Source organism: Herpailurus yagouaroundi, unplaced genomic scaffold (genome assembly GCF_014898765.1).
Source record: "Herpailurus yagouaroundi ecotype Mexico unplaced genomic scaffold, PumYag 29, whole genome shotgun sequence".
In the NCBI taxonomy this organism is placed as follows: domain Eukaryota; kingdom Metazoa; phylum Chordata; class Mammalia; order Carnivora; family Felidae; genus Herpailurus; species Herpailurus yagouaroundi.
The window spans coordinates 83,767,256-83,793,814 of NW_024412377.1; the positions used below are offsets into that span (position 1 = coordinate 83,767,256).

Consider the following 26,559-nt stretch of genomic DNA (forward strand, 5'->3'; position numbering starts at 1 on the left):
AAGATCACATGTCAAGATTGTCTGTTCATTAATTTTTGCCCATGGTGGATTGTTAATGTGAAGAGCATTATCAAGTGCACATAGAAGTAATGCTCTTGCTGCTGGCTGATCCTGGATGAACACATTTCTATAATTTACAGTGGTAAATAATGGATTTAATGTTTAAATTGCTTAAGAGGCAGAAAAACATCATTAGGAAGCTAGTTTCCTAGCTAAATAGCCCAGATTTGACAATTAACACATATGTTTTTAAACTAAAACATTTTATGTCTAAAAACAACTGAGAGCTGGGGAGATCTTTTCCTGCCCTTTGCTCTCAGCACCATCATGATACTGTGAGGCACAGGCATGAGACATTTTGAACTTTTGTATGATACTGCTTTGTTTACATAATTTCATCACTTCTCGTCATTCTCTGAGAAGTTTCTACACAAGATTTGAGGTCATAGCATGACATTTATTTTTAAACAGCGTAAGGCAGTTATCTCATCATATTGGTCTACAGAGGTATGACTTGTTGACTGTCTCATATTATACTTTATTTGCCATTACTGTGTCCGGTTTCTTGGGAGGAAAATTAAGTTGTGATTAAAGTTGGCAAATAGTTGTGATTTTAAAAACAAGGTCTTGTAGTGCCATATTTCAGGTTCTTACTATTTTTCTTCCTCAATACACATATTATAATGCAAAAACTTTAAGCCATTATGAATTTTTATATGTTTTATGTACACCAAAGGGTCACAGATGGTAGAAAGATTTGTTACCATGAGGTAGTGTAGCATTTTGTGATTATAAAATTAATCTGTCTCTAAATCTGTTTAAAGAGTTTTTGCCATCTAATGAGCAATATAAATTATTAATATTTTCATGTTCTTGGGGACATTCACAGCCATAATTTTACCAACACAGCTGTTTGACCTGGTGACATCATGTTTTGCATATTTTTGCATTTTAATGAGTTACTCATTTAAAAGGTTACAAAGAAACCATAACTCATAGGTAATTAAATTATTTAGCAGAAGAAGTATGAGGAGATCTTCTGACATAGGTCACTGTTGGAAGAGAAATTCATAGCTGTACTCAGTTGCACCTGTTTATTAGGAGGTAGATGTGTATAGAAGCTTTCCCTTTAGATTATGAAATGATTTTACTCCTTGAAATATTTGAATGTATACAATACACAAGCACACACATACACACACACATGTCCAAGAAGTTCATTTTCATTGTGATGGTGTAAGTTTAACCGTTACTCTTAATAACAAACATAAGCATAGTTTACCATTTAGGATTAACAATCTTTGAAAGTCTAGCTAGATTGGATTAACAAATATCTTATCATAAGGCTTTCCTCTGTTTGTTTGTTTTTTCCTTTTCATATTCCTCTTTCTCTTGAAGAATAAAATGATTCCATATAGACCTTTTAGAGATTTATACTTAATTCTGATTTGGAATTTTCTATTAAATGGAAATATCTTAAAATGAAAGGTGACTCATAGGTATAGCACTGTGTCTATCACAGTACTTGGTTAATAGTAGGTGCTTATTAAATATTTGTAGTATGCAATCAGTGTTTAATGAATTACTGATTCAGTGAATACTTGGGATGCTTGGGATCCTTCTTTATGTCCTCATGCTTGCAAGTGGACTCTAGAACCATAAGCAAAGCACTCAGTTTGTTTCTTGAAAAAACAAAAATGTTTTAAACATGTTTTAATTGGGGGAAGAAAGAAAAAGGTGGCATATTTGAAGATAAAATGATTTATGTACTATAGTTTTTAAGCAGATTTTAGGAGTAACTTGAAAACTAAGGCATATGTTTGCATGGTATATGATTGGATCAAAATGATAATATTTTGAAAGACCTCGAGCCTACCATCTATAACTATGATATTTACACAGCTTTATAATGGATTTTAATAGGAAGCTAGGAGAATATTGGACTTTCATTTAACCCTCTAAGGCATAAAGGCATAACTATCTTATTCTAAAAGATAAATTTGTCCATCTAGGTCTTCTTGGGAACATGCAATAGAGGGGTGTGTCTGTAAGACCCCTTATATCCACTTAGGGATTTGATCTGTCATTGGCTGGCAACAGTTGTAACTTGTTACTTTTTAGTTTAATGTGTAAATGTGTGTGTGTGGGGGGGGGTTATGAGAATGAAAAGCAAAGAATATAAAAGATTTCCTAATGCTGCAGTATTAAATCACATTTATGTCCTTGATAATGAATGGCGAATGTTTTTTTATGAAGCTATTGTGGATGTATGGAATGCTTTAATAAATAAAATATTGGTGATTAAGAGAAAAAAGTTGTGGTGTTTAAGCATCACAATGTTCTAGAACCTAGGAAAAGTTAGATACAAAACAGGCAATAATGTAGGTAAGTGCAAAGTGAATCTTTTAAAATAAATAGCACTTGGATGACCCGGGGTGTCAGAACCAGAGACAAGGGTGTGTGTTTGTCAATATATCCTTCATGTTTTACAGACTCCTAAGGGAACAAGGGAAGATACAATTTCACCTTTTCTGTGCCAAAACATTTTAATTATATCTTCTTCCAACTATAGCGGTTCAGTAACCAAGGAGCTGACATTGATGCATGTGTTGATAAAGCTGCAAACATTCAAAATGAGATTAACAAAGATTTTGAGCAAAGGGTGACAGCTAATTTTGCACAGTATTCTGCATCTGATTCAGGCCAGCATAATAATAGAATATTTTATAACTGTTTTGTTATTCAAAAGGACTTTTATGATGCATTTATATTTGTGGGTATCTTTGTATCATACTTAAAAATTATCTATCCTGTGGCTAAAACTATTTTCACATCTATGTTCAAATGCAGAAACAGTATTAAAGGGAAAAAGCTCTCATAAGTTGTGGGTTTTTGGGTTTTTTGTTTTTGTTTTTTGTAATCATACTTTACCCTTAGCACTCTTTGCCTTTATGTTAAATGATCTTGAGCATACTAGTTTGGGAAGGTATGGAGATGGTGAACATATATTTTCTACTATTGCTTAGTATACATTAATAAAATGGCCAAGAAAAGTTATATTCAACTTATTTAATTAATAAAACTGTAGTTTCTTTATGTTCTTGAGCTCCTTTGAGCACATTTCAGTGTATTTCTTTTTCTTCTATTCTCTGCTTGAAGGCAGCTGACAGTCTTCTTTCACTTTTTGTTTGTGAAATTTTCCTTTTTTTTTTTTTTTTTTTTATCCACTCACTTCTCCATCTGCTTTCACTTTTGTTTGCTTGGGCCGTCTCTCATCCCAACTTGATAATGAGGAATGCAGTGTGACCCTGACCTCTATCAGCCCATGCATGACCTTCTGACTCTACCATATAACCTTTGACCTTCTCTTTGACAGCTTGATTAATTACCCTGTGTTATGATTTATGAGTAAGTGCTATGTAAAAATAATAGACAACAGGTGGTCCTCTGAAAACTTTTTGTGGCATGTTTTCTTTTACTGACTAACTTGATGAGCTATTTGAAGTTGGAAACTTACTGGAATAATCTATGTTGGTCTGTATTATGGTATTTTTATACCATGGAACACGACATTAGAATGTAGGGAGCTACAAGTTAAAACATGTTCATGACAAACATTTTACAAAATATTGGCTGTTACCTAAATGCACACTGGTAGGAAGCACAAAACGGAGTCAAGTGACATTTTAGGTGTTTCAGTCCCAGGTCACGTCTTGAGAAAATTGCTGAAATAATGGAGGGGGCATTTTTCAAGCAGTGCTGCAGCTCCAACAGCTATGTTTACTTTAACGCTTCACTAGTGACTTCTGATTGGTTGTCATGACCTCATCTCACTGTTGCACCTAGAATGTTGCAACAGTGACATAGACATACCCTTGTTGTGAAAAAGATGAGAATAAACACAACATACATCTTTCAGAAAAGATGAATGGGCAGTGGTTTGTCCATTTTAACCATGGGTAGATGTAGTTTATAGATAAAACACTTGGGTTTCATTTCCCTTGAGGATGAGTACCTTTTTTCTTTCAAACCAAGCAGATAGAATGCTGAACTTGAAAAATATGATTGATAAATCTGTGTAAAATGATCTTTTACAGAGCTTTGGCTGGACACCAAAACAGACAGTTCCACAGGTCAAAGGATTCTACTCTGGCCCCTGACCTCTTTGGTCACATGTGGCTTGCAGTATTGGCAGGTTAATATGCAGAGCTGAGTACTTGCACCTGATTTGTTATTTAACCAACCACAAGAGATTTGAAAAGATGTAGAATTTGCTCCTGTTTTCTATTTTCCTTATAACTGGTAATTAATAGGCAAATTAAGTTGGATAAATCTTAAGTTTTAGCAGGATTTCATTGGGATCAAAGTACATTCAGGTTTTGGTCAGGCATTGAAGAATGTTGTCTATTTGTAGAATCTTCTTGACAAGTACCTTTATATACTGATTTAATTTCTTTAGCAAGGTTTCCTCTTTGGTTCTTTGTGTTTGGCATCACCTATCTGTTTTAGACCTCTGACCTAAGCCATCATTTGTTGATTGAATGATAAATGGACTATTATTTATTAGTAAGTGCATCTATGGACTTCAAAGTAAAGGAGGCCTGGAGGCCTGTGTATTCTGTTTAAATCACAGCAAACCCTTGTACTGAATAAAATACTATGTCTAGCAATACAATTTTGAGGGTTTCTGAGTAAGATTCCGTGGCTTATACCTTATAAACACAGTTCTGAAAATGAAACTACAGTTATAGCTACAAAGGATAGAAAATGGAATGAGATAAATGAAAGAGATAAAGCTTACTTTTACCAATATCTGTCCTCTTGATCACTTTCTTGATCTTCTACTAGACTGTACACTCAAACATAAGAGTTAATTAACAACTTTATATATGCTTTGTCTCTTGAAATGTTGGATATTGGAATTGATTTGGGTAAATCATTATGCAAGATGCCAGAAGTCTTATTTATTTAGTTGTGGAATGTTAGATAATCATTTTCATCATTTTGTGTTGTTAAAGATGTTTCCATGGATGTTTGAAATGACCTGCCTTTTCATCTTATAGCATCTTAGCATGAATAATTAAATATAAAAGGAATACTTCAGTATAAAATGTTTAAGGTTGTAAGCATTTGTTATGGGAGCTTCTTTGTTAGAGTGGCAATGCATGGTTCTTTTATGATATTATATTCATGTATATGTAATATATATATTTCATAAAGTTCGGTAAAACTTTATGGGTACATTTGTTAAAGGTCAAAATAAGATCTCTTTTTTTTAATTTCTGTGTGTATTGATTGAGTTTTGGGGAATAGGGAGAATTTTTTAAATGGCATTTATTCTGATTTTTTAAGACATAAATGGATAGGGCATTTAAAATAGCTAAATTGAACTATTGGTATGTTATGTGCCTTGTTTTACTTTGAGTATTTACTTTGGTACTTTGATTTCAATATATTAATGTTGACATGGCAAAAATCTCTGTACCTTTATTATATAAAGGAATTTTTGGACAGTATTTATATTGACAGAGAAAAGGAGGAAAAGATGAAGTTTCACTACACATCTGTGCTTACAGCATAAAAGTGGAGGAGTTTATTTCGTTCCTCCAATTTTCTGTTCCTCATGATAAAATGGTTATTAATGGTTTCTGTGAATATTGTATTAGTTAATTTATCAGGAAAATTTTAATTGAAAAATGTAAGTTTTTCACAGAATGGCAATTGAATTTGCAACAAAGGCATTTATTAAAATTAGCTTTCATTTCTGCAGAAAATATTCCTGAATACTTCTTGATTGTTATTCCATTAATTAAATTGGCGGTGTGAAATATCTAAATGATAAAATATTTTCTAAATAATTCAGGATTTAAAGAGAAGCATTCATTGTTTGAAATCTAAATGCTAAAAATTCTTTAATTGATTTATATAGTGGTGATTTAAAAATAGAATCATTTTTCATCAGTTGATGCCTCGGTGAAAAATTGACATTGTGTCTTTATAAAATTGGACAAATGAGTCATGTAATTTTCAGTTACATAATCAATAACTTAGACAAATACTACTTCTTTGATGATTTATGTGTATCTGCTTTTTATACTTATTTAGATAGGACACATCAAATTTCAGAGTTCATTTAAAATCAAGTAGGCACAATAATTTTTCAGTCCATGATTTCCAAAAATTGAAGTAAAATCAGGCTCAAATAAATATGGTATTATGAAAATAATGTGTCTAGTGGTGAAGTTAAAAATATAGGGCAAAATTTTATCATTCTAGGGACTGTAAGTCTTATCTAAAGAGTTTACCTTTATTTGGAATTTATTCATGGTACAAAGGTGATGCTCACATTCTATCAATTTATTAAAGTCCCACTTTGTTACACAGAGTTTGATGTTTTCATATTATCATTAAAATGCAGTCCATCACTATTTTCATTTCTAAGAGTTCAAGATTCTTTTTTAGGTTTGCCACTTGTAACTCATGTAAGTATGAGACACTGTGTGCGTGTGTGTGCGCGTGCGTGCACGTGTTTGTGTGTGTGTGTGTGTGTGTGTGTGTGTGTGTGTGTGTGTGTGTGTGTTTAAAGTTCAATTCACTCAGAGAAGACAGGGAAGAAACATGACAGGAGACCACTTACTCACGGTACAGAATCTAGTAAGGAGGCAATTTTCTTTTTGGCCTATGGTGACCTTTTTTGACTATGTTCCTTACACCAGAAGACAGTGTATGAATGCCTCTATTTCACCCTGTTTAGCAGAGTGCAACAGTGTTCTTTAACTTACTTTTGGTGGGAGGAGAAGTTATAGCTGAAATTTGAGAAGGGCATGAAAAGTTGTAAGAGGCACAAGGAAGAGGGGTAGGAACTTCCTTCAAATGTGATTTTAATAACTAGTCAAGTGTGTCCAACTGTAGAAAATCACCAAGTGACAATCTGTCTACCTGACAGTGATCACAATGAATTACAAGACTTTTGAATAGCTATACAGATTAGAATAAAGCAGGATCAAATAAAATATCTTTTGTTGGTAAAACTTTGACTTCCCAGCTAAGATACTTCAAAACAAAACAAAATAAACAAAAAAAAAAAAAAACCCTTATCGTGTACTTTGATGTAGAACGCTTAAATTTTAAAATAAGTGAAGTATTTTATAACTTTTCATAAAACTTGTGTTTATATAAAAGTTTTATTTGAATATAGATTAAAGAGTATGTGGTATTTTGTTAATCAGTTTGGTATGTGTTATTGTGTAGTTTTCATATGTGTAAGACAACTATATCTTAATTAACAGTCCTATCACTAACACACAACTTCAGTGAACTCCACAATCTACAAACCATATCATGGTTTTAGAAAATAATATCAACTGATTGAGTAAAAAGGAAGATTGAAAACTCCTAATGAAGTTTTTACGTAGATTGTGAAATTGACAATTAACAACACCAAGTCAAGTGCAGTGGTATAGCATATTTAAAAATAAGATAATGGAGTCTGTGCTAATATTACTCTATTATTAGTGTATCACTTTTTTTTTAGATCATCTTATGGTTGATTTGTCAAAAAACAAATTTTAAAGTTGAAGTAGTTCTACAGTTATAGTTTTGTAAAAAGTATATCATTTTCTTTTTCACTGAGGATGAGATTTTTTTTAAATTTTACTTTCCATGGCTCTTACATGTTTTTATCATAATCTAATACCTTTCTAAAATAGGACCTTACAGGATTTTATAAGGCAAAATTGGGACATCCACAGTACAGAAGTGAATAGGAAATATAAGGTATCAATGGCTTCACAAATTTATGTTGCACATGCTTGTCAGTGGAAATTGTTTATTCTCTATTTTCTTGTGGTTAGATTATTCCATCAGTTATAACTTAATATAAATACCAAAAGCTTTCTTAATTATAACCATAGAAATGTTTTCTTTGCTAGAATTGTCATACAGGAAAACATTTCTAAAACTTTAAAGAAGGTGTAAAAGCTCAGTAAGCTGTACTTTAAACTTTGGGACTTGTTTCTTGGAACTGGTCCCTAATAAAGAGAAATTCTTATGGTAGTTAAAAGTGAAAACATTTCAGGATTAAATAATTGCTTCCACACATTATAATAAGACATTAGTTTATTTTGTTGTATGAAAGAAGAGAGGTGGAAAAAAATACAAGTTGCACAGGTAGACATTATATGTTTCTGCTGTTAGAGACATGTAAATCTGTAGAATGTGTTAGATTAAATTTATGCCTTAATTGCTTATTCTTTCTTGAATTCAAGCAAATAAAAAATGCTCATTAAATTAATGTGCAATGTAAGGGAAACAAAATCTAACAAAATGTGGTCTGATATTTAAACTTCACTTGCAAAGAGGCTATTTTCTCAAAATGGGTATTTAAAATTTAATGTGGTTTGAAAGCGTACTTGTTATTTGATTATTTATTTCAGTTATTTGGGGGGTTCTGCAAGACCTGAAATACTTTTTAAAAAATGGAACCTTTATAATCTTTATGTTACAGTTTTGTCTTTTTGTTCTTACCAGTAATCTCTGCTTATTTACATATACAATACAGGCAAACCATTTTAAACAACTTTTTGTTGGAAAAATTAAAACTATAGTCTTTTATAAAGAAATATTTTCATGAATATGCAACTATATTAAATCACTTTCTGTGAGATTTTACAGATTTTTTGTGAATTGAGATGGTTTCTAAGATTAAATTCTGCTGCCTTCTTTGCTTTCAAAACAGGAAGGATATGGAGTAATAGTGCTGAATCCCAATGAAAACTATATTGAAGTAGAAAAGCCAAAGATACATGTACCGTCATCTTCTGATAGTTCAGATGAACCAGCAGAAAAACGGGAAAGAAAAGATAAAGTCTCTAAAGAAACAAAGAAGCGACGTGATTTCTATGAAAAGTATCGTAACCCTCAAAGAGAAAAAGAAATGATGCAGCTCTATATCAGAGTAAGTAATAAGATTGTAACTTTCCTTCATTATTTCTTTTCCTTTATTTGTATTTTATTCGGATGAGTTTATTTGATTAAAAGAAACTAAATTCTTTAATTTTTAACCATTCATTTCCCATGGTTGTTAACTTGGATGAAATGTTTTCTTTTTTAGTCAGTGTTACAAAACACGTCATTCTTATTTCAGTGTGATATTTTATTGAAGTCTCAAAAGCAATTAATAATGCACTGTTCAAAACATGAGTCTTCATCTTGGGTGGTAATGGTTTTAATGCATTGTTTTCCTATGAGCAACCATCCATCCACGGTGTTTCAGCTTAACTTCTGAAGGCAGATGGAGGGAGGTAGAGTAATTAATATCTTAATAAATATTTAAACTAGAATAGTTTAGGGATAGTGTAATGAGGGAACTCTCTCCTTTGCTCTTTTCTTACCCGATGAACCTTTGCACTTTGTGATGCTAGCAGCATGGGATCGTTATAGTAGTGCTACCCAAGGAGTTCTAATTCGTAGGGGGAAAAAACAATTTTATTTGCACTTTGACACATTCTGCTTGATATACATACTGTGAATTGTATATTTGAGACAGATTTATGCAATTTTCAAAGCCTGCATTATGGGTCCTAGAAATATAATTTAATAGTAAAGCATGTCAGAAATGCTACTGTGTGAGTAAAGTAGTAAATTGATATGTTCTTTAAAAGTGAGCAATTCAGAACATTTAAACATAGACAAATTAACACTTTATAAATTATATTGTAAGATGGGAGTGAAGTTTCAAATTATTCAGTTTGAGCTATTTTTACATTTCCTTTAAAAGCTCACTAATAAAATATTTCACACCATCTTTAGCAGGAATAGATGACTTTCTAAGTTATTTTCTTCATTCTAGTTCGTGTCATAATCACTATACCTTTGGGAATTAAACTGTGCACATTCAAGACTATAGGTCAGTTTGTTGAGTAAGTTAGTGCAGTTAAGCAGTACAAAAGCAGCATATAAATTCTTAAGACCCAAAAACCGTATCCAGACCAAGAAACCCTAAAGTGCATCATACAGTGACTCAAGTAAAAGTTAGTCACATTGCAGTATTTGCATTTCTGAAAAGCATCTCACTATTAGATTCGAATCAAGTGCTTGCTTGTTCTGATAGAGTTATGTTACCACTTTTCTTTCCTATGGCTGCATAATGGTCGTGATGTCACCTTCTTCTCTATCCGTTGTACTCAGCTTCCTAATTATATGATCCAGTCTGTCAACCACCATTTTAGGACAGTTAAAAAAAAAATAATTCTGATATCCAGATTTCAAAAATGAATTGTAAAAGTTTTTGAAATCTACAAACCATTAAAAGTATTCACTTGCTTATGTAAAATGCAAAAAACGGTGATTTTGTGTATTAAGTTGTTTTTATTTTTTCTTAAACAGTTTCCTTTATTTGGCTATGTGTATAGATTAAGCATCTATTTCTGACACCTGTATTGTGGGTTTTATATTCTCTGTTTTCTCTATCTCTTGTCAGCATTGCTTGGATATTTTTCTTTTGTTCTCTTGTGTGTGTGCATTTTTTGTTTGTTTTCAAATATATTTCATTTAAAACAGCCTCTATTTAGGAGCCCCAGTGGCCTAATGGATAAGGCATTGGCCTCCTAAAACAGCCTCTATTTTATATATATGTGTGTATATTAAAGGGAGAATTTTTTTTTTAATTTTGCTTCATTTCTTAGATGTTATTTGAATTTATTTATTTTTTATTTAAATCCAACTTTGTTAACATACAGTGTAGTCTTGGCTTTAGGAGTAGAACCCAGTGATTCATCTCTTAACATATGAGACCTAGTTCTCATCCCAAAAAGTGCCCTCCTTAATGCCCATCACCCACTTAGCCCATCCCCTCACCCAGCTCCCCTTCAGCAACCCTCACTCTGTTCTCTGTATTTAGGAGTCTCTTATGATGGTTTGCCTCCCTCTCTATTTTTATCTTATTTTTCCTTCCCTTCCCCTATGTTCATCTGTTGAGTTTCTCGAATTCCACATTTTGCTTTATTTTAAAGATCTCTCGGGGCGCCTGGGTGGCGCAGTCGGTTAAGCGTCCGACTTCAGCCAGGTCACGATCTCGCGGTCCGTGAGTTCGAGCCCCGCGTCAGGCTCTGGGCTGATGGTTCGGAGCCTGGAGCCTGTTTCCGATTCTGTGTCTCCCTCTCTCTCTGCCCCTCCCCCGTTCATGCTCTGTCTCTCTCTGTCCCAAAAATAAATAAACGTTAAAAAAAAAAATTAAAAAAAAAAATAAAGATCTCTCTTTCCCTTTGTTTTTTTTTTCTTTAATTCTTTTAGCTCTTTTACACTGCTGCCATTTTGTGCTTCTTATCGTGTCTTTTTCCTTCTTTCTTGTGCCATTTCACTCATCAGTCTCAGCTTCCATTGAAAGCACTTAAAGCAAAAACAGACTCATTTAGATAACACAACTATATACCTGATAGTCTTAGTTATGAGTGTCATTTTTCCTTAATAAATACCCTTTCTCTTAAAATCTTTTGGAATTGTGCAAAAAAGTAGAAGTGAGGTGGTACTCTTCAAACATACTTCTAGATGGTAAGGTGTGATCTTGTGTTGAGGAAGACAAGAATTGTTCGTGTTGTGTATGGTGGGTGAATTCTTAGGTAATTTTGATCCACTTAAGAAGTGATTTCTTCTTGTACACTCCTTCCCACTACATGTCTCCAAAAAGTGTAATTTCCAGGCACAGAGCATGGTATGTGATGGGGAAAATTAGCATTAATTTATATACTTCTTGGAGCACCTGGGTGGCTCAGTTGGTTAAGTGTCTGCCTTCGGCTCAAGTCATGATCTCGTGGTTCGTGAGTTCGAGCCCCACATTAGGCTCTCTGCTGTCAGCACAGAGCCCACTTCAGATCCTCTGTCCTCCTTTCTCTCTGTCACTGCCCCACTCGCTCTGTCTCTGAAAAATAAACTTTAAAAAAAAAGATTTGACTTAAATACTTCTTACCATTTACATTTTGAAATCGATTATTCATTGGAATAATCCCATAAGGTAAGAGGATCAAATATTTTTATCTTTATTTTATAGTTTAGGAAACCGATGCACAGATAGCTCATTTTTGTCTAGGATCACATAACTAGTAAGTGGTAGAACTAAGTGTTGAAACCAGGACTTCTAATTATTGTAGATTCTTGCTCCCTTTCCTCTTTATCACATTGTTGTAACCATTTGGAAACAAAAGGTATACATGAAATATGAATTTTAAACCAATTTAATAAAAGCATGATATGATATACTAAATGACATCTGATGATTAATAGATTTTTGAACAGTTACTTAATAGATGCTATTAAATATTTATAAGCAACATATATAAAACATTTATATTATGTAAGTAACAAATATATATAAATATATGTATGTGTATACATATATATTCTCTTTTAATAGAGTCACTAATATTGATCTAATTTTACATGAGAAGACTGTGAGTCAAAACTTAGTAATTTTTCCAAAATCTCATGACTTTGATTGTAAACTTCATGAGGGCAAGGACTTAGTTGTCTTTTGCTCACTGTTATATCCCCAGAGTCAGAACAAAGTCTTCATAATAAATATTTGTATTACAGAGCCTTCACAATAAATTTCTATTTGGTAAATAAGGTGGTGGAGCCAGGATTAAAATACCAATGTTTTTATTGGTCCAGCATCAATATATATCCAGCATCAATAAAGTATGCTACTTGATCTTCTGTAAGGAAACATTCAAACAAACCAAAATAAACAAAATTACATTGTTGGTCACCTACCTCAGTCTATTAGCTGAGAATACATTACAAAAATTGATGATAAAAAGTCAGTTCCTCAATATTTATATGATACCTTGATCTGTATATTTTCATCTGAATATATAAAAGTGGGATATCCTGTTTTCTTCTTTAACTATATCATTAAGATAGTAAAATTATGGATGAAAATGGAAATACTTCATGCCAACCTACTGCGATTTCTGTTTTACACACTTGCTCATGAGAGTAGAGCCAAGTTGTTGTACTTGGTCTATGCTGCACACACTTTGTGCTTTATGGGAACTGTAACGTTGCTTCCTATTCTTTCCTCTCATCCAAATTCTGTCCATGTTGTAGTACCCAGCTGAAATCTCACCTTTTAATATCACTGTAGTCAATAGTCTCCTTACTGTGACTCATGGATGTTACTGTGAATGGTTAACTTATGTGGAATTTATCATGTGCTGTCTTGAGATATCTCTGTGTTTTTGTTTCATAATATTATCAATATTTATTTTTTTATGCCTTTCCTCTAGATCTCCCCATAATCCTAGAGATTTTTGAGCATGTTTTATAGGTCAATCCTTAAGAATAAACAGGTGTGAGCTAATTTTTACAGTAGTATAGAGCATACTATGAAGGAGTCAGGAACTGATAATAAACCCACTCACTGGAATCCGTACCCCTGTAAGGAGAGCAGAGCAAAAAGACTAGGCCTTAGTCTAGGGACACCTAAATAAGGTGACTTGCAGCATAAATAGGGTTATTCTGGTGTCAGACTGGATCATAAGAGGACAAGTACTCAGACTAAGGAAGATCAGTTAAAAGCACTGTACACTATGTAGGTGGAATATAGGCAAAACTGACTGGATGCTGACCTATGTAATACTGAGTTAGAATTGCTTGAATATCTCTTCCCTAAGAGATGTAGCTGTGGGCTGTGGTGATAGGAAGTAAAGAAGAGAGATTAGACCCTGAAGGTTAAAAAAAAAAAAATGCTAGGAGTGGAAGAGGGAAAGAAATGATATGGCCAGAGAAGGAAAACTCCACATGTGAAAGAGACATTTACAGAATAAGACTCTTGGCATAGCCTGGCATTACACATTGAAGATACTCAAATATTTATGGCTTGATTGCTTGTTGACATCGATCAAAAATCTCATCCCTTAACATGAGAGATATTTGGTGTCTAGTTTTCTGACGGTTTTTTTTCGGCATTTGCGTGAATTTTTGCAATTGTTCAGAAACAGTCAACTCATAAACTAACTGAAGCTTTCTTTTAAAAAATATGTTTTTGACACTCTGACTTGGGTTATGTTCAAAATATTGGTGAAGGCTGATAAATATCCCATCTTCTCCTCTGTACCTGTTCTCTTCTGTGCTAATGCCACTGGAGCCATTTCTATCTTGTGTTTTAGCAACCAGATTTTATTTATGTTACAGCCAGTGATTGTATAATCTCTGGAACCATTTTACATTCCTAGTATATTTAAGTATTTGAATTTCTTTTTTCTGGAATCTAGTAAATAGCCAAAAACCTCACTTCAAGTTTTTGTAAATATCTAGTATTAACAGGCAGAAATAAAGTAGAATCCAGGCCTAAAACTTTAAGTTTAGCAAAGTATAATTTTATTTTATATACTAAATGAGTATAAATAGATATGACTAACTATTGGATTATGTAGCACATTTCTGATGCATTAGAAGCAGAGCTTGAGAGATCAAAGTACTTACTGTTTCATGTGGCAACTTTCCTTAAGTATGAAATAATGTACTTTCTGGCATATATTATGGCTTATTAAGGGGATTGATTTGGTCTAGGCAATAAACATCATGTCAGACATGCCTGGCAGGAAAACCTGCTTAATATGTTTTGTAATAAGACGGAATTTTTTGTTCTCGAAAACATCTGCCAACTGAATTCAAGAGTGAAGACAGAAAATGTCATCAATTTAGTGGTAATCCTATAAATTTAGTTTCTTTCTGAGCAACACATAGCAAGATACACAAATTTCCCAGTGTTAATCACCACTGGTTATAGTACTTTGTAAAACGATGAAACAAAAACATTTTATTTTTATATAATGTGTTAATTAATTCATAATGAATTTTAATATTTCAACTGATAAAATTTTAACAAGCATCTTGCCAACAGATCATTTTTTAAAGCATCTGTTTTTTAATGTGTTGGGTTGAGAACTGAGTCAAATGGCTAAATATGTACATATATTCCTTTTAAAAACATATTTCTACCCCCATAATTATAGATACACTATTTTTTCTCCTTAGACCACCAGGGGCTGCTGCTGTTCATACTGCATATTGCTTTCCTCTGAAACTGAGTACCCCCGTCACACTGCATCTTTTCTCTCTTCCTTTTTCCCCCCCTTAGGCCCAAATCTTTTAATATATAACTGGAAAGGAAAAATAATAGGCTTAGCTAACAATTTAATAACTAATATAAGAGTTTATATTTTAAACATTTTCTACAGTCCAAGACATTTACATTTTTCCAAATGAACTTAAAACCAGTTGTCATTGAAGGCACACAGTGATACTAATTATTTTATTTCCTCTTCAGAGTGTCTGAAATAACTTTCAAAATCATCCCCTTTGCAGAGATATAGTGTGGAGATGAGATTAAATGTATAGAATCTGAATGACCTGATTTTGAATCCCAGTTTTCCATGTAATATAGTGTGATTTCAAGTAAGTTAATTTCCCTTTGCCTCAGTTTTTTGGTCTGAAAAGTGGAATCATAATAATACATGTAAAGTGAACATAGTTTCTGACACATAGTCTTGGGCCTTCAGGGTCAGTTAATAACATCCTGTCTTCTCTCAAGTTCAAAATCAACTCAGAAGGTTTCCAATTCTCAGGGTTTCTAGCTTTTGAACCATTCAGTACCTTGTACCAGAAATAATACCTCTGTCTTACCTTCCTGAGTTTGGAACCCAGTGAGCAAAATGACAAAAAATCAGACAAAAGGAGATCAAAACACCAGCTTTTGGGGACGCCTGAGTGATTAGTGGGTTAAGCATCTGACTCTTGATTTCAGCTCAGGTCATGATCTCACAGTTTGTGAGTTTGAACCCTTCATCAGGCTCTGCACTGACAGTGTGGAGCCTGCTTAGGATTCTCTCTCTCCCTCTCTCTCTCTCTCTGCCCTTCTCGCATGTGTACTCTAGCTCAAAATAAAAAATAAACTTAAAAAAGAAACAAATACCAGCTTTACTAATTGATAATAGTTCAAATGGAAGCTGTGGCTTAGATCTGTGACTAAATGTAGATTACCTAATATATTTCCCCCTGAAAAGAATTTTTACCCATTTTCCAAGCACCCCCACTTTGCCTTTCACATAATAGAAAACAAGCTGAAATGCATCCTTTTTGCAAGTAGATTTGAAAGATGCCCAGAAAGGCTGAGTTGAACATGCTGTTTTTTTCTCCCAAATGTACTATATCAAGTAAGTCACTTCCCCTATGAGAGAGAGAGTGAAGGGTAGTGAAAAAAATTGAGAATGCCACCCTAGGTGAATGTCTCCATGAAGCCAGGAGAGAAGTGGATCCCACCTGACAAAGTTAGCCCCTAATTAAAAGATCGCTTTTGGGGCGCCTGGTTGGCCCAGTCGGTTGAGCGACCAACTTGGTTTCCGCTCAGGTCATGATCTCATGATTTATAAGTTCAGGCCCCACATCGGGCTCGCTGCTGTCAGCCTGTCAGCTCGGAGCCCACTTCAGATCCTCTGTCTCCCTCTCTCTGCCCCTCCCCCACTTGTGCTCTTCCCCAAATAAATAAATATATTTTTAAAAGATCATTACTAGTTACACTTGCATTTTCTAACAACCCAGTAAAGCAATATTAAAATATTATCATTAAACGTTCACTACAGATTACCTTAGTTTCTTTATTTTAAGATTTTTGTTTAGGGGCACCTGCGTGGCTCAGTCAGTCGAGCATCAGACTCTTGATTTCAGCCAGGTCATGATCTCCTGCTTTGTCCAGACTTGCTTTGGGTTCAGTGCTGATAGTGCAAAACCTGGTTGAGATTCTCACCCTCTCTCTGCCCCTCCCCCACACGTGCTGGTGTGCTCAGTGCATACACACTCTCTGTGTCTCTCTCAAAAATAAATCAGTAAACTTAAATGCACTAAATTCTTTTATAAAAAGATTTTCATTTAAAAGGTAAACTGATCAAACTGGATTATAGGAAAAGTAGCCACAAAATTGATTCATTTTAAAGCACTTAAAGGGCCTTAATTCTGTTTTAATCATCAGAAATCAATCTTTATGTTTTCATGTTTCATGTTACCAAAGCCTAGTAAACGGTAGATTTTTAATAAATATCGGGGGCACCTGGGTGGCGCAGTCGGTTGAGTGTCCGACTTCAGCCAGGTCACGATCTCGCGGTCCGTGAGTTCGAGCCCCGCGTCAGGCTCTGGGCTGATGGCTCAGAGCCTGGAGCCTGTTTCCGATTCTGTGTCTCCCTCTCTCTCTGCTCCTCCCCCGTTCATGCTCTGTCTCTCTCTGTCCCAAAAATAAATAAACGTTGAAAAAATAAAATAAAATAAATAAATAAATAAATAAATAAATAAATATTTGATGAATGAATATTTGAATAAATGCTTGCTTACATGAACCTACAAAGCAAAAGAGACAGACCTTTCACTATATCAATGTGCTCTTTGATATTGACTAGTATGATAGTTGAAAGAACTCTGATACTCTGTATGACTGACATATACTAACACTCAGAAAGTCAGTCCATTGTTCTATAAACCCACTTAACAACCCTGCAAGCCCACCATGCCATGGAGAAGATGGAGGAGTTTGTGTATGAGGTCTGGGAGGGACACTGGAGGGTCAACCCCTATGATGCACTCCCCGACTGGCTGAAGGACGATGACTACCTGCTACATGGCCACAGACCGCCAATGCCCTCCTTCCGGGCTTGCTTCAAGAGCATTTTCCGCATCCATACAGAAACTGGCAACATCTGGACCCATCTGCTTGGTTTTGTGCTGTTTCTCTTCTTGGGAATCTTGACCATGCTGAGACCAAATATGTACTTCATGGCCCCTCTACAGGAGAAGGTGGTTTTGGAGATGTTCTTTTTGTGGGCAGTGCTCTGCCTCAGCTTCTCCTGGCTCTTTCACACCATCTGTTGTCATTCAGAGAAAGTCTCCCGGACTTTTTCCAAACTGGATTATTCAGGGATTGCTCTACTGATTATGGGGAGCTTTGTCCTCTGGCTTAAAGTCAGCAAAATAATTAGATCTTTAGATTTAGAACAGAAATTACAGTGAAGACCAGAATTGTGCATTTATCGGTTTTGTCTAGCCACTGGCCAATTTTGGTGAGGGATTCTGCTATAAATAGGATGTGGTGGAAAGAAAAAGAACTTCAGGATCAAAGAGAGGCATGTTGTAATCTTAATTCTTTGACAGGCTGTGATGTTAGACAAGTCACCTCTCTGAGCTTCAGTCTCTTCTTCTGTAAAGTAAGGATATCATAGCTAATAAGCTGTTGTAAGGAATAAATAAGGTAAATTAATGCTTATGAAATCAACCAGTGGGATATCTACTATTTGGTATATCCCCTTTTCTTTATCTTCCCTCCTTACCCTCTTTCTTTCCCTTGGGAAATATGGGAAGAATTATGGCCAAATGAGGTCTTTTCCAATTGGTTTATAATCACTGCTTTTCAAACCTTTGGTCTCAGGACCCCTTTATATGCTTAAACATTATTAAGATCACTAAAGTGTTTTTGTCTATGTGGGTTATTATATCTATTCATATTTACGACAAAAATAATTAAATTTGAAAAAGTATTTAAATATTTTAAAATAACAATGAGCCCACTAGATGATGACATAAATAACATACTTTTATGAGAAATGACTATAATTTTTAAAACAAACAAAAACACATAGAAGTGTGGCATTAAAACAATCTCTAATGTCTGGCTTAGTAGACAACAGCTGAATTCCACTTCTGTTTCTGCATTCACTCTCTTGTGATATGTTCCTTGTCAACATTTATGAAGAAAGTTTGGCCTCACACAGATATGCAATTATAAAAGGAGGGAGAATTTTAATAGCTTTTTCAGATAATTGTATATATTCTCCTTTGATGCTACGCCAACACTCAACAAGAAGTAGTTTCTTAAAGATTACTTACTGTATGAATCTAAAACACATGTGTAAGTATTTTGTACTATTTTCATGAAAATTCAATGGTCTTTGTTGTACTTTGAATGGATCTTTTGCTTGTGAATGACTTTACAACATCATGTATTAGTCGTTTGGAAAATAATGTATCATTGAACCCTATAGATCTTCCAAATATTGACATATTTTATTAAGTAGTATCAAAAATTCCTTTCTAATACTATTAGAAAGGAATGCCATGTACCAGTGGCATCTGCAAAGATTTTAAGAATTGAAAAAACTATTAAGCTTATCAGGGAGGTTACAAGTTTCCCCAAATTTTAATTTTTAGCAAGAAAGTTCAATTTTTATCATTAGCAACAAGCACCATTTGTTGTTTTTTCTTCAACTATCAGGCTTATTTTGTTTATTTTCAAGAAAATGATTTCCAAATACCCAACCTGCATAATCATTGTTTGTTCATCAGTCTTACAAGTAAAAATCATCTTCTATTAAAAAGACAGCTACCTTAGCTCACAACTCAGTCCATTGCACAACTACTTTTCCTCTAGACTAACATAATTTGTTTTGCAGGTGCTTTATGTGTACCTCCTAGTTCACTCAGAATATTAAACAAACATATACTCTGGGGTTGAGATTTAATAAAAGTAATTTTACTGCTCCACCAACAATTTTTTTTTTAATTTTTTTTTTCAACGTTTATTTATTTTTGGGACAGAGAGAGACAGAGCATGAACGGGTGAGGGGCAGAGAGAGAGGGAGACACAGAATCGGAAACAGGCTCCAGGCTCCGAGCCATCAGCCCAGAGCCCGACGCGGGGCTCAAACTCACGGACCGCGAGATCGTGACCTGGCTGAAGTCGGACGCTTAACCGACTGCGCCACCCAGGCGCCCCTCCACCAACAATTTTTAAGTGAACTTGCCTCCACCCACCCCCCCACCCCCCGTTCAGTGTGTGGCAGTGAAGAATGCAATGACTGCTAGTATAGTTTGGTACCACTGCTGTGATCAGTGCTAAGTCACAGGCAGTTTTTCTCCATTGTTTTCTTCACTGTTAATGCAGATGCCAACACAGTGAAAAAGACACATAATGTTTTAGTATTATTATTTTTAATGTTTATTCATTTATTTTGAGAGAGAGTGTGTGAGCCAGGGAGGGGCAATGGAAGGGAGAGGGAGAGAGAGAATCACAAGCAGGCTCCACGCTGTCAGCGCACAGCCCAGTGCAGGTTCGATCTCACGAACAGTGAGATCATGACCAGAGCCAAAATCAAGAATCAGTTAATAAAGCCCCCCAGGTGCCCCTGTCTTAGTATCATGTGGATCCCCTTAAACTCTCAGAAACCTCTAGAGGTTTGCAAAGCACATTTCTAGAAGCACTGGCCTACTTCTCTTTTTTGGAGTTGAATATACAGGCAACAAAACAAAGCAGTTTATAAGATTAAAATAAGAACCATTTTTTAGTCGATACGTTAGGCAACATGAAAGTAGAACAATATGAGCAGCTATGTAATCTGAAATAGAGAAACTAGAACAGAGTACATCATTTCTTTCTTTTTTCTTTTCTTTTCTCTTCTTTTCTTTTCTTTCTTTTTTTTTTTTAAGACATTTGGGCCTATCCAGTTTTAACTCTTCTTATCTGGTCTCAGGGAGCACTATGTGTAGACTACTTCACCTGTTCTCCATCTTCCTCACCATCTTCATAGAAACTGAGATGTCAGTCCACATTGACCAGGCCATTAGAATTGGAGGACTTAGAATGTTTGTTTTCTTTTTCTACTGCTCGGGAACAGTAGAATAGAAGGCCCTGGAGAACCGCATGCCCATTTTGGAGTTTAGCAACCTACTTTTCATTTCCCATTTCTTTCCTCTAAAATGGGTGGCCTCTTGCTTCCCAGGAGGACTCAGATATTTAGCCTGCTTTCCAGTTGAGGTCTAATATACTACCAAATTCTACTAGTTCTGCACTGGTTCTGTCTCCCTGTTTTATGTTTGCCTTCCTTTGCAGTATACTGACTCTATAATGGTTAAGAGCTGGGTGCTGGTGTCTGTCACATGTGTACAGGGTTTTACACATAATATTCACTCAATAAATACTAGTTATAATTATTGTAATATTCTTAGTTTATGATCTAAGTTCCACGTGTGCACAACTCTCCATTTCTGAAGCTATATTCTTCCTAGTTCTCCAAATTCAATTCTCCTTTCTTGCCTAAAGTTACATTTGACAGCAACTGTCTAAAATACATTTGGATTGGGGCGCCTGGGTGGCTCATTTGGTTGAGTGTCCGACTTTGGCTCAGGTCATGATCTCACAGTTCATGGGTTTGAGCCCCACATCAGGCTCTGACCCTGCTTTGATTCTGTACTCCCTCTCTCTCTGCCCCTCCCCTACTCACTCTCTCTCTCTCTTTCTCTCTTTCTCTCTCTCTCTCTCTCTCTCAAAAATAAACAAATAAATAAAGGATTCTGTGTCTCCCTTTCTCTCAATCTCATAAAGCATGGATTGACCATGCTTCTATCAGGCTTTGAATGTGAATGGTGATTCTTGCATTTTCACAACTTGCACCTCTTTTTGGGAAAGAGGGACAATTTAATACCCTCTGTGTCCTACTACCCCTCCCTTTCTGGCTGGGGCTTTGTGCATACATTTGTCTAGTTAGGATGAGTTGTTTGTTTCTTTGTGTAAACTTCACACCTTTCTCAGGTATTACCTTGACTTTACAGATATGTAAAATGAGACTCAGATGTAAATAGACTTACTCATGGTTGTATACCTAATAAGAGTAACTAAACCAAATTTTGAGGCGAGGTCTATTGGACTGCAAAGCCTATGCTTTTCCTACCACTACATTGCCAGTAGTGAACATTTTTTACAAGTGGCTCTCTAAGATTTCTCTGCATATACATAAAATATATACACATGAGTGACTGAATAAGTGGATCTCTCTTGAATTGCAAGGCAATTGCTGCGATGCAAGACAAATAATATTCCCCACAATGCAATAGTTTATTCAAAGACTGCTGTTAGAGAGTTGCAGTGAGTGGATAGATTGAGTGTAGAATCTGGGACCCACCTTCTCTCCTCTGCAATAAGACACTGTCACGCTTTATTTTTGCCTGTACCCCAAACTGTCCATCTGGAATGTATGGGTTGTTTGACTGCAAAGGAGTTTGGTGTTATTGCAGGTGGGGATGAGAGAAAGCCTAAATCACCTTATATAATTGACTCAAAAGTGCGTTGTTTACTGTAGTTGACTTTTTTTTTTTAACCCTCCCCTGATTTCAGATTGTCTGTAGGTTAAGTTTGCTTGATCTCAGCCGTCAGCATGTTGCTCCACTGTTGAGCCAGTCCAGTATTCACATCTGCACAGTATGGCTTTATCAGTGGATGTGAGCACCGCTGCGTGCATCTCTCATGTGTAGCATAGTGGGGCCATGTAACAGGTTTACTGAGTGACTTGAATATTTACATTATAGACTCCTCTCATTTCAATTTGAATTATATATGTGCCTTTGTAAACATTATGAAATTGTGTATTTAGATTTACTTGCTCAGAGCATGAAATTGCTGCCTAACATACTCTATGTATCAGTATCATCTCATACTCATATTAATTTTATTCATGGGGCTCCTGGGTACTTCAGTTGGTTAAGCATCCAACTCTTGATTTCGGCTCAGGTCATGATTTCACGGTTTGTGAGTTCAAGTCCCACATTGGGCTCCATGCTGACAGTGTGGGGCCTTCTTGGGTTTCTGTCTCCCTCTCTCTCTGCTCCCTACCCACCATTAGCTCTCTCTCTCAAAAGAAAAAAAAATTATTCTTAGCATTATTTTCATTATTTAATTTAGAAGAAAACATTGATTTTTTTTCCTTGAAAATTAATAGATGATAAGCTGCAATTAGTGGCTTATTTAGAGATCCCATAAAAACAAAGATAAAGTTTGAATATGAATCTCAGTGGTCGTCATCTGCCAAGACTTTCCCTAATTTCTGTGGGTCCTAAAAATGATTCTTATACCTGAATCTGTTTTCCTAAAAACTTTAATATAGCTTCCAAATGCCCAATTTGGTGTTTGAAATTTCTCCCTGAAATTTCAGAAAATTTTCTCTTCCCCAGGAGGTGATAAAGAGATCACAGGCCTTTATCTTTCAGGATGCTATTATATTTGATAATTCTAAAATAGTTTGACATTTTTTAATAGTCACTATTTTTTATTTAGAAGTCTTTTAGACATTCTGGGCCAAAGTTTCATGTTTCTACTGAAGCAATAAAAGTTTCATGTTTCTACTGAAGCAATATTTCCAGAACTGTAAAATGGATTAACAATTTTTTTAATTGAACTGTCAGATAAAAATTAGAATTAGGATTTTATATTGTTAAATTAAATAAATCTATCAAAGGTAAAATCTCTTTTAGTCATTGAGAAGAGGAATTCGTTTTTGCGTTGTTGCTGTTCTAAATTTTTGGCAGTAAGGCATATTTTTTCCATATAAAAAGGAATGTGTCCAATTCATTCAGCCCACACTTGTTTACTATTTTATATAAAGAGTACATTTAGGAAGAACATTACTTCTAGGAGAAGGATTCCACCAGAATATGTTGCCAAAAGATAGTATCTGAAACCTGGTAGGCATTTTTCAGAGACATACCAAGTTTGACTGGTTTACTTCTAGATGTAGATGAGGAAACTGAGATTAAGAGAAATTTGCTCAGAATTGCACTATTATTAGTGACAGGTATTATTGGGATCTAGATTTTTCTATTTACCATTCTGGTTATTGAAATTTTTATATTAGAACTGAATTTCTTCCCCTCCATTTGTATTTGTAAGTAGCTTCTCTGGCCTTTGTCTCAGTATCTGATGGGATTGGGAGAGAAGAAAATGGTGTGTGTGTGTGTGTGTGTGTGTGTGTGTGTGTGTGCGCGCGCGCGCGCGCATGTGTTATTAGACAGGGGTAGGGGATAGGTGGTCATTAAGTAATTTAGATTGCAACCTAAAAGTTAGTTGAAAACAGTATTCCTAACATAATCAATTTTAAGATCTAAAAGGAAGAATATAAATTTGAAAATCTTAGTGCATTATATGTGAATTATGATGTTAACTATACTTCATTTGCTCTTAATGTTCTTTGTTTCAATTTCACACAGGAGAGTGAAAAACTTCCCTCAGAATTCTTGTGCAGACTGCATATATAATAATGCCATCAAGTAAAAGCTATTATTTGTGCGTATATAGCTCAGTCAATTGAAGATTGCTCAGATTATCATCTTTTTTCATTGATTTTAAAACCTTTTATCACATCTTAACATCTCTGAATTTGGGATGCATCTTAAAAATTAATGGCATATCATGGATTATTTGGTGACTTTTTTTCTCTTAATGGTACATAAAACAGTACTACTTTCAAAATTGATGGTATTGTAGGTGGATGAAATATTGTATGAGACAGGGTGCTTCATTGCACAATTGTAAGGGAACATAATTCTTATCCGTCACCCCTTGGGGTCATGCAGTACATAGACTGTGGCCTTACAGGGTAGCCCTAGTAGAGATGATGTGGAGATTTGTGACTCTTCTCACATTTTACCCCACATTTGATCCCATAAATTGAACAAAGACCACCTGCATACTGTTTGGCAACTAGTGACCCCTCAATAAATGTTTATTTATTTACTTACACAATATTGTAATCAGTTGTATCCTTTTATTTGCCAAAGCCGGTGGAGAGCAGGTTTGATTCCCTCCCCCTCATTACTAGATGCAGTGTTACTAAGAAGAGGTAGACACCTAGATGGTAAACTTCGATGGTAAATCTGGACGTAATGACTAAATGATTATGTTAAATAAAGAATTTAGCCCGTCATCGTCTAGTTAGTCCTAATCATTTTTACTTTTAAGATTTATTTTGGTACTTTCAAGATGCCTAAAATAACTACTAGAATGATAAAAGTACAGTATCAGTTATAGGTTGTACTGTTTTAGAATACCTTCATTGATTTTATACCATCTCCCAAGTGCTAGATATTAAAAATAAAAAATGGGAGAAGAATAAAACATAATTTCTACTCAAGGCACATGAAATTAGCCAGCATTACAAGTCAAGATACCAGATGTATCTTGAAACTGAAGGAAATGTGTCCTGTTGAGTAACACAGCTTTGATTGGACCTCTTCACATTTCAATTCATTTGAGCACTATTTAAAAATGTTGTGTCTGCCATAGCCCTTTGTGAGATATGTAGATGGAAAAGCCAGAATCCTTGTTCTCCAGGAACTCACATACAGTCTTGGGAGAGGCCAAAATATTCTTAAGTAACTCTGATATGAGGCAGATTGTAGTAAGTATTTTGAAGTAGTTATATGTTGCATTCTAGGCATACAAAAGAAAAATGTATCTTTCACAACTATTAATATAGCATTAGTAATAAAAGTCAGACACTTAAAAGAGATTTAACTGTAGACTACATTGAATTTAAAATTTAAGAATTACTGTATACATTTTCTTTATTACATACAACTTATTGCAGTGAGAACCTCTATTTTTATGCAGATTGTTTATATAAATTCTTTTACATTATGTTATATAACCTGATTTTTTTTGTTGAGTATTATAAACCACTTAAAAAAATTGCCACTTTAAAAAAATTAATTTGGTGGATATTTTGACACATTCTGGAAATTGTAATATTTCAATTTTCACTAATGTAGTGATGTTTATTCTTGATATTTAAAATGATTTTGCCCTTTTAGCTCAAATGAAGCTAATTAAACATATAAGCAGCATTTCAAAACTTTTAGAACCATATAATGTCCCTTAAATAATTCTGTCCTTTTGTTTTTACCTCCTCCATAAAATGATTTCTGGTATATTCACTTTATATCTGTGATGTATTCATTCACTCTTCAGGAGGAATAATGTAAGTTAATAATGCACCCTATCTTTTAATAAAGTTTTATAGATCATAAAACACTTTATTCTTTAGGAAATACAATGTGAAATTGATAATTAGTAGTTTTCATTAAAAACCATTATTTCTATTAAGGGGTACATTTTCTTAATTGCTAATGATATTGATGTTTGTTAGTTCCTTCTTATGTGGGTTTAAATAGTTATTTTTGGCAAAATATCTAACCAAGCAACTTTCTTCAAAAAGGATTAAAATGATGAACAAATTAATCTTTATGGGATTCTTTGAAAGTCCTGTTCTACTGTAAATTACTATTAACTGTTGGAGTATCTTTTATAAGGTAGTTTAAGTAGGAGAGTTTCTGAGGAGGTTACATTCTGATTTTAAAGTAATTCTGCTCATGCCCATCCACATGCCTTTTTCATACTCCCCCTTTCTAGTGACCCCAGGTTTAGTTTTTACTAAAAAAAATGTTTAATATAAATTAATCCCTTTGTGGAAATATTGTAAGCTTCATTTGGATAAAGATTCTGGGTTAATCATCTTTTTGTATCTTGTAGCACCTAACAAGTTGCCTTGAACATACATAATATTGAAAGGTTGTTGGATGACTTATTGGACTAAATGACTCTACTTTGAGATTTGACTTTACTTAGATAGTGGCCATAGGAAAACTGCTCTCTTTTTCTCTCTCTCCCAATTTCTTGCCCCTCTTTTCTTCACTTGT

General features: G+C 34.6%; 1 protein-coding gene across 11 annotated transcripts in view; it reads left to right on the forward strand.

Moving 5' to 3' along the window:
* ARB2A (ARB2 cotranscriptional regulator A) overlaps positions 1-26,559 on the forward strand; it is a 431,807-nt gene that overhangs the window by 171,231 nt on the left and 234,017 nt on the right. For all 11 annotated transcript variants that reach the window (XM_040448542.1, XM_040448600.1, XM_040448532.1 and 8 more), the window contains one exon: positions 8,738-8,956. In XM_040448542.1, the coding sequence (XP_040304476.1) occupies positions 8,738-8,956 (219 nt within the window). The remainder of the gene's footprint in view (positions 1-8,737; positions 8,957-26,559) is intronic.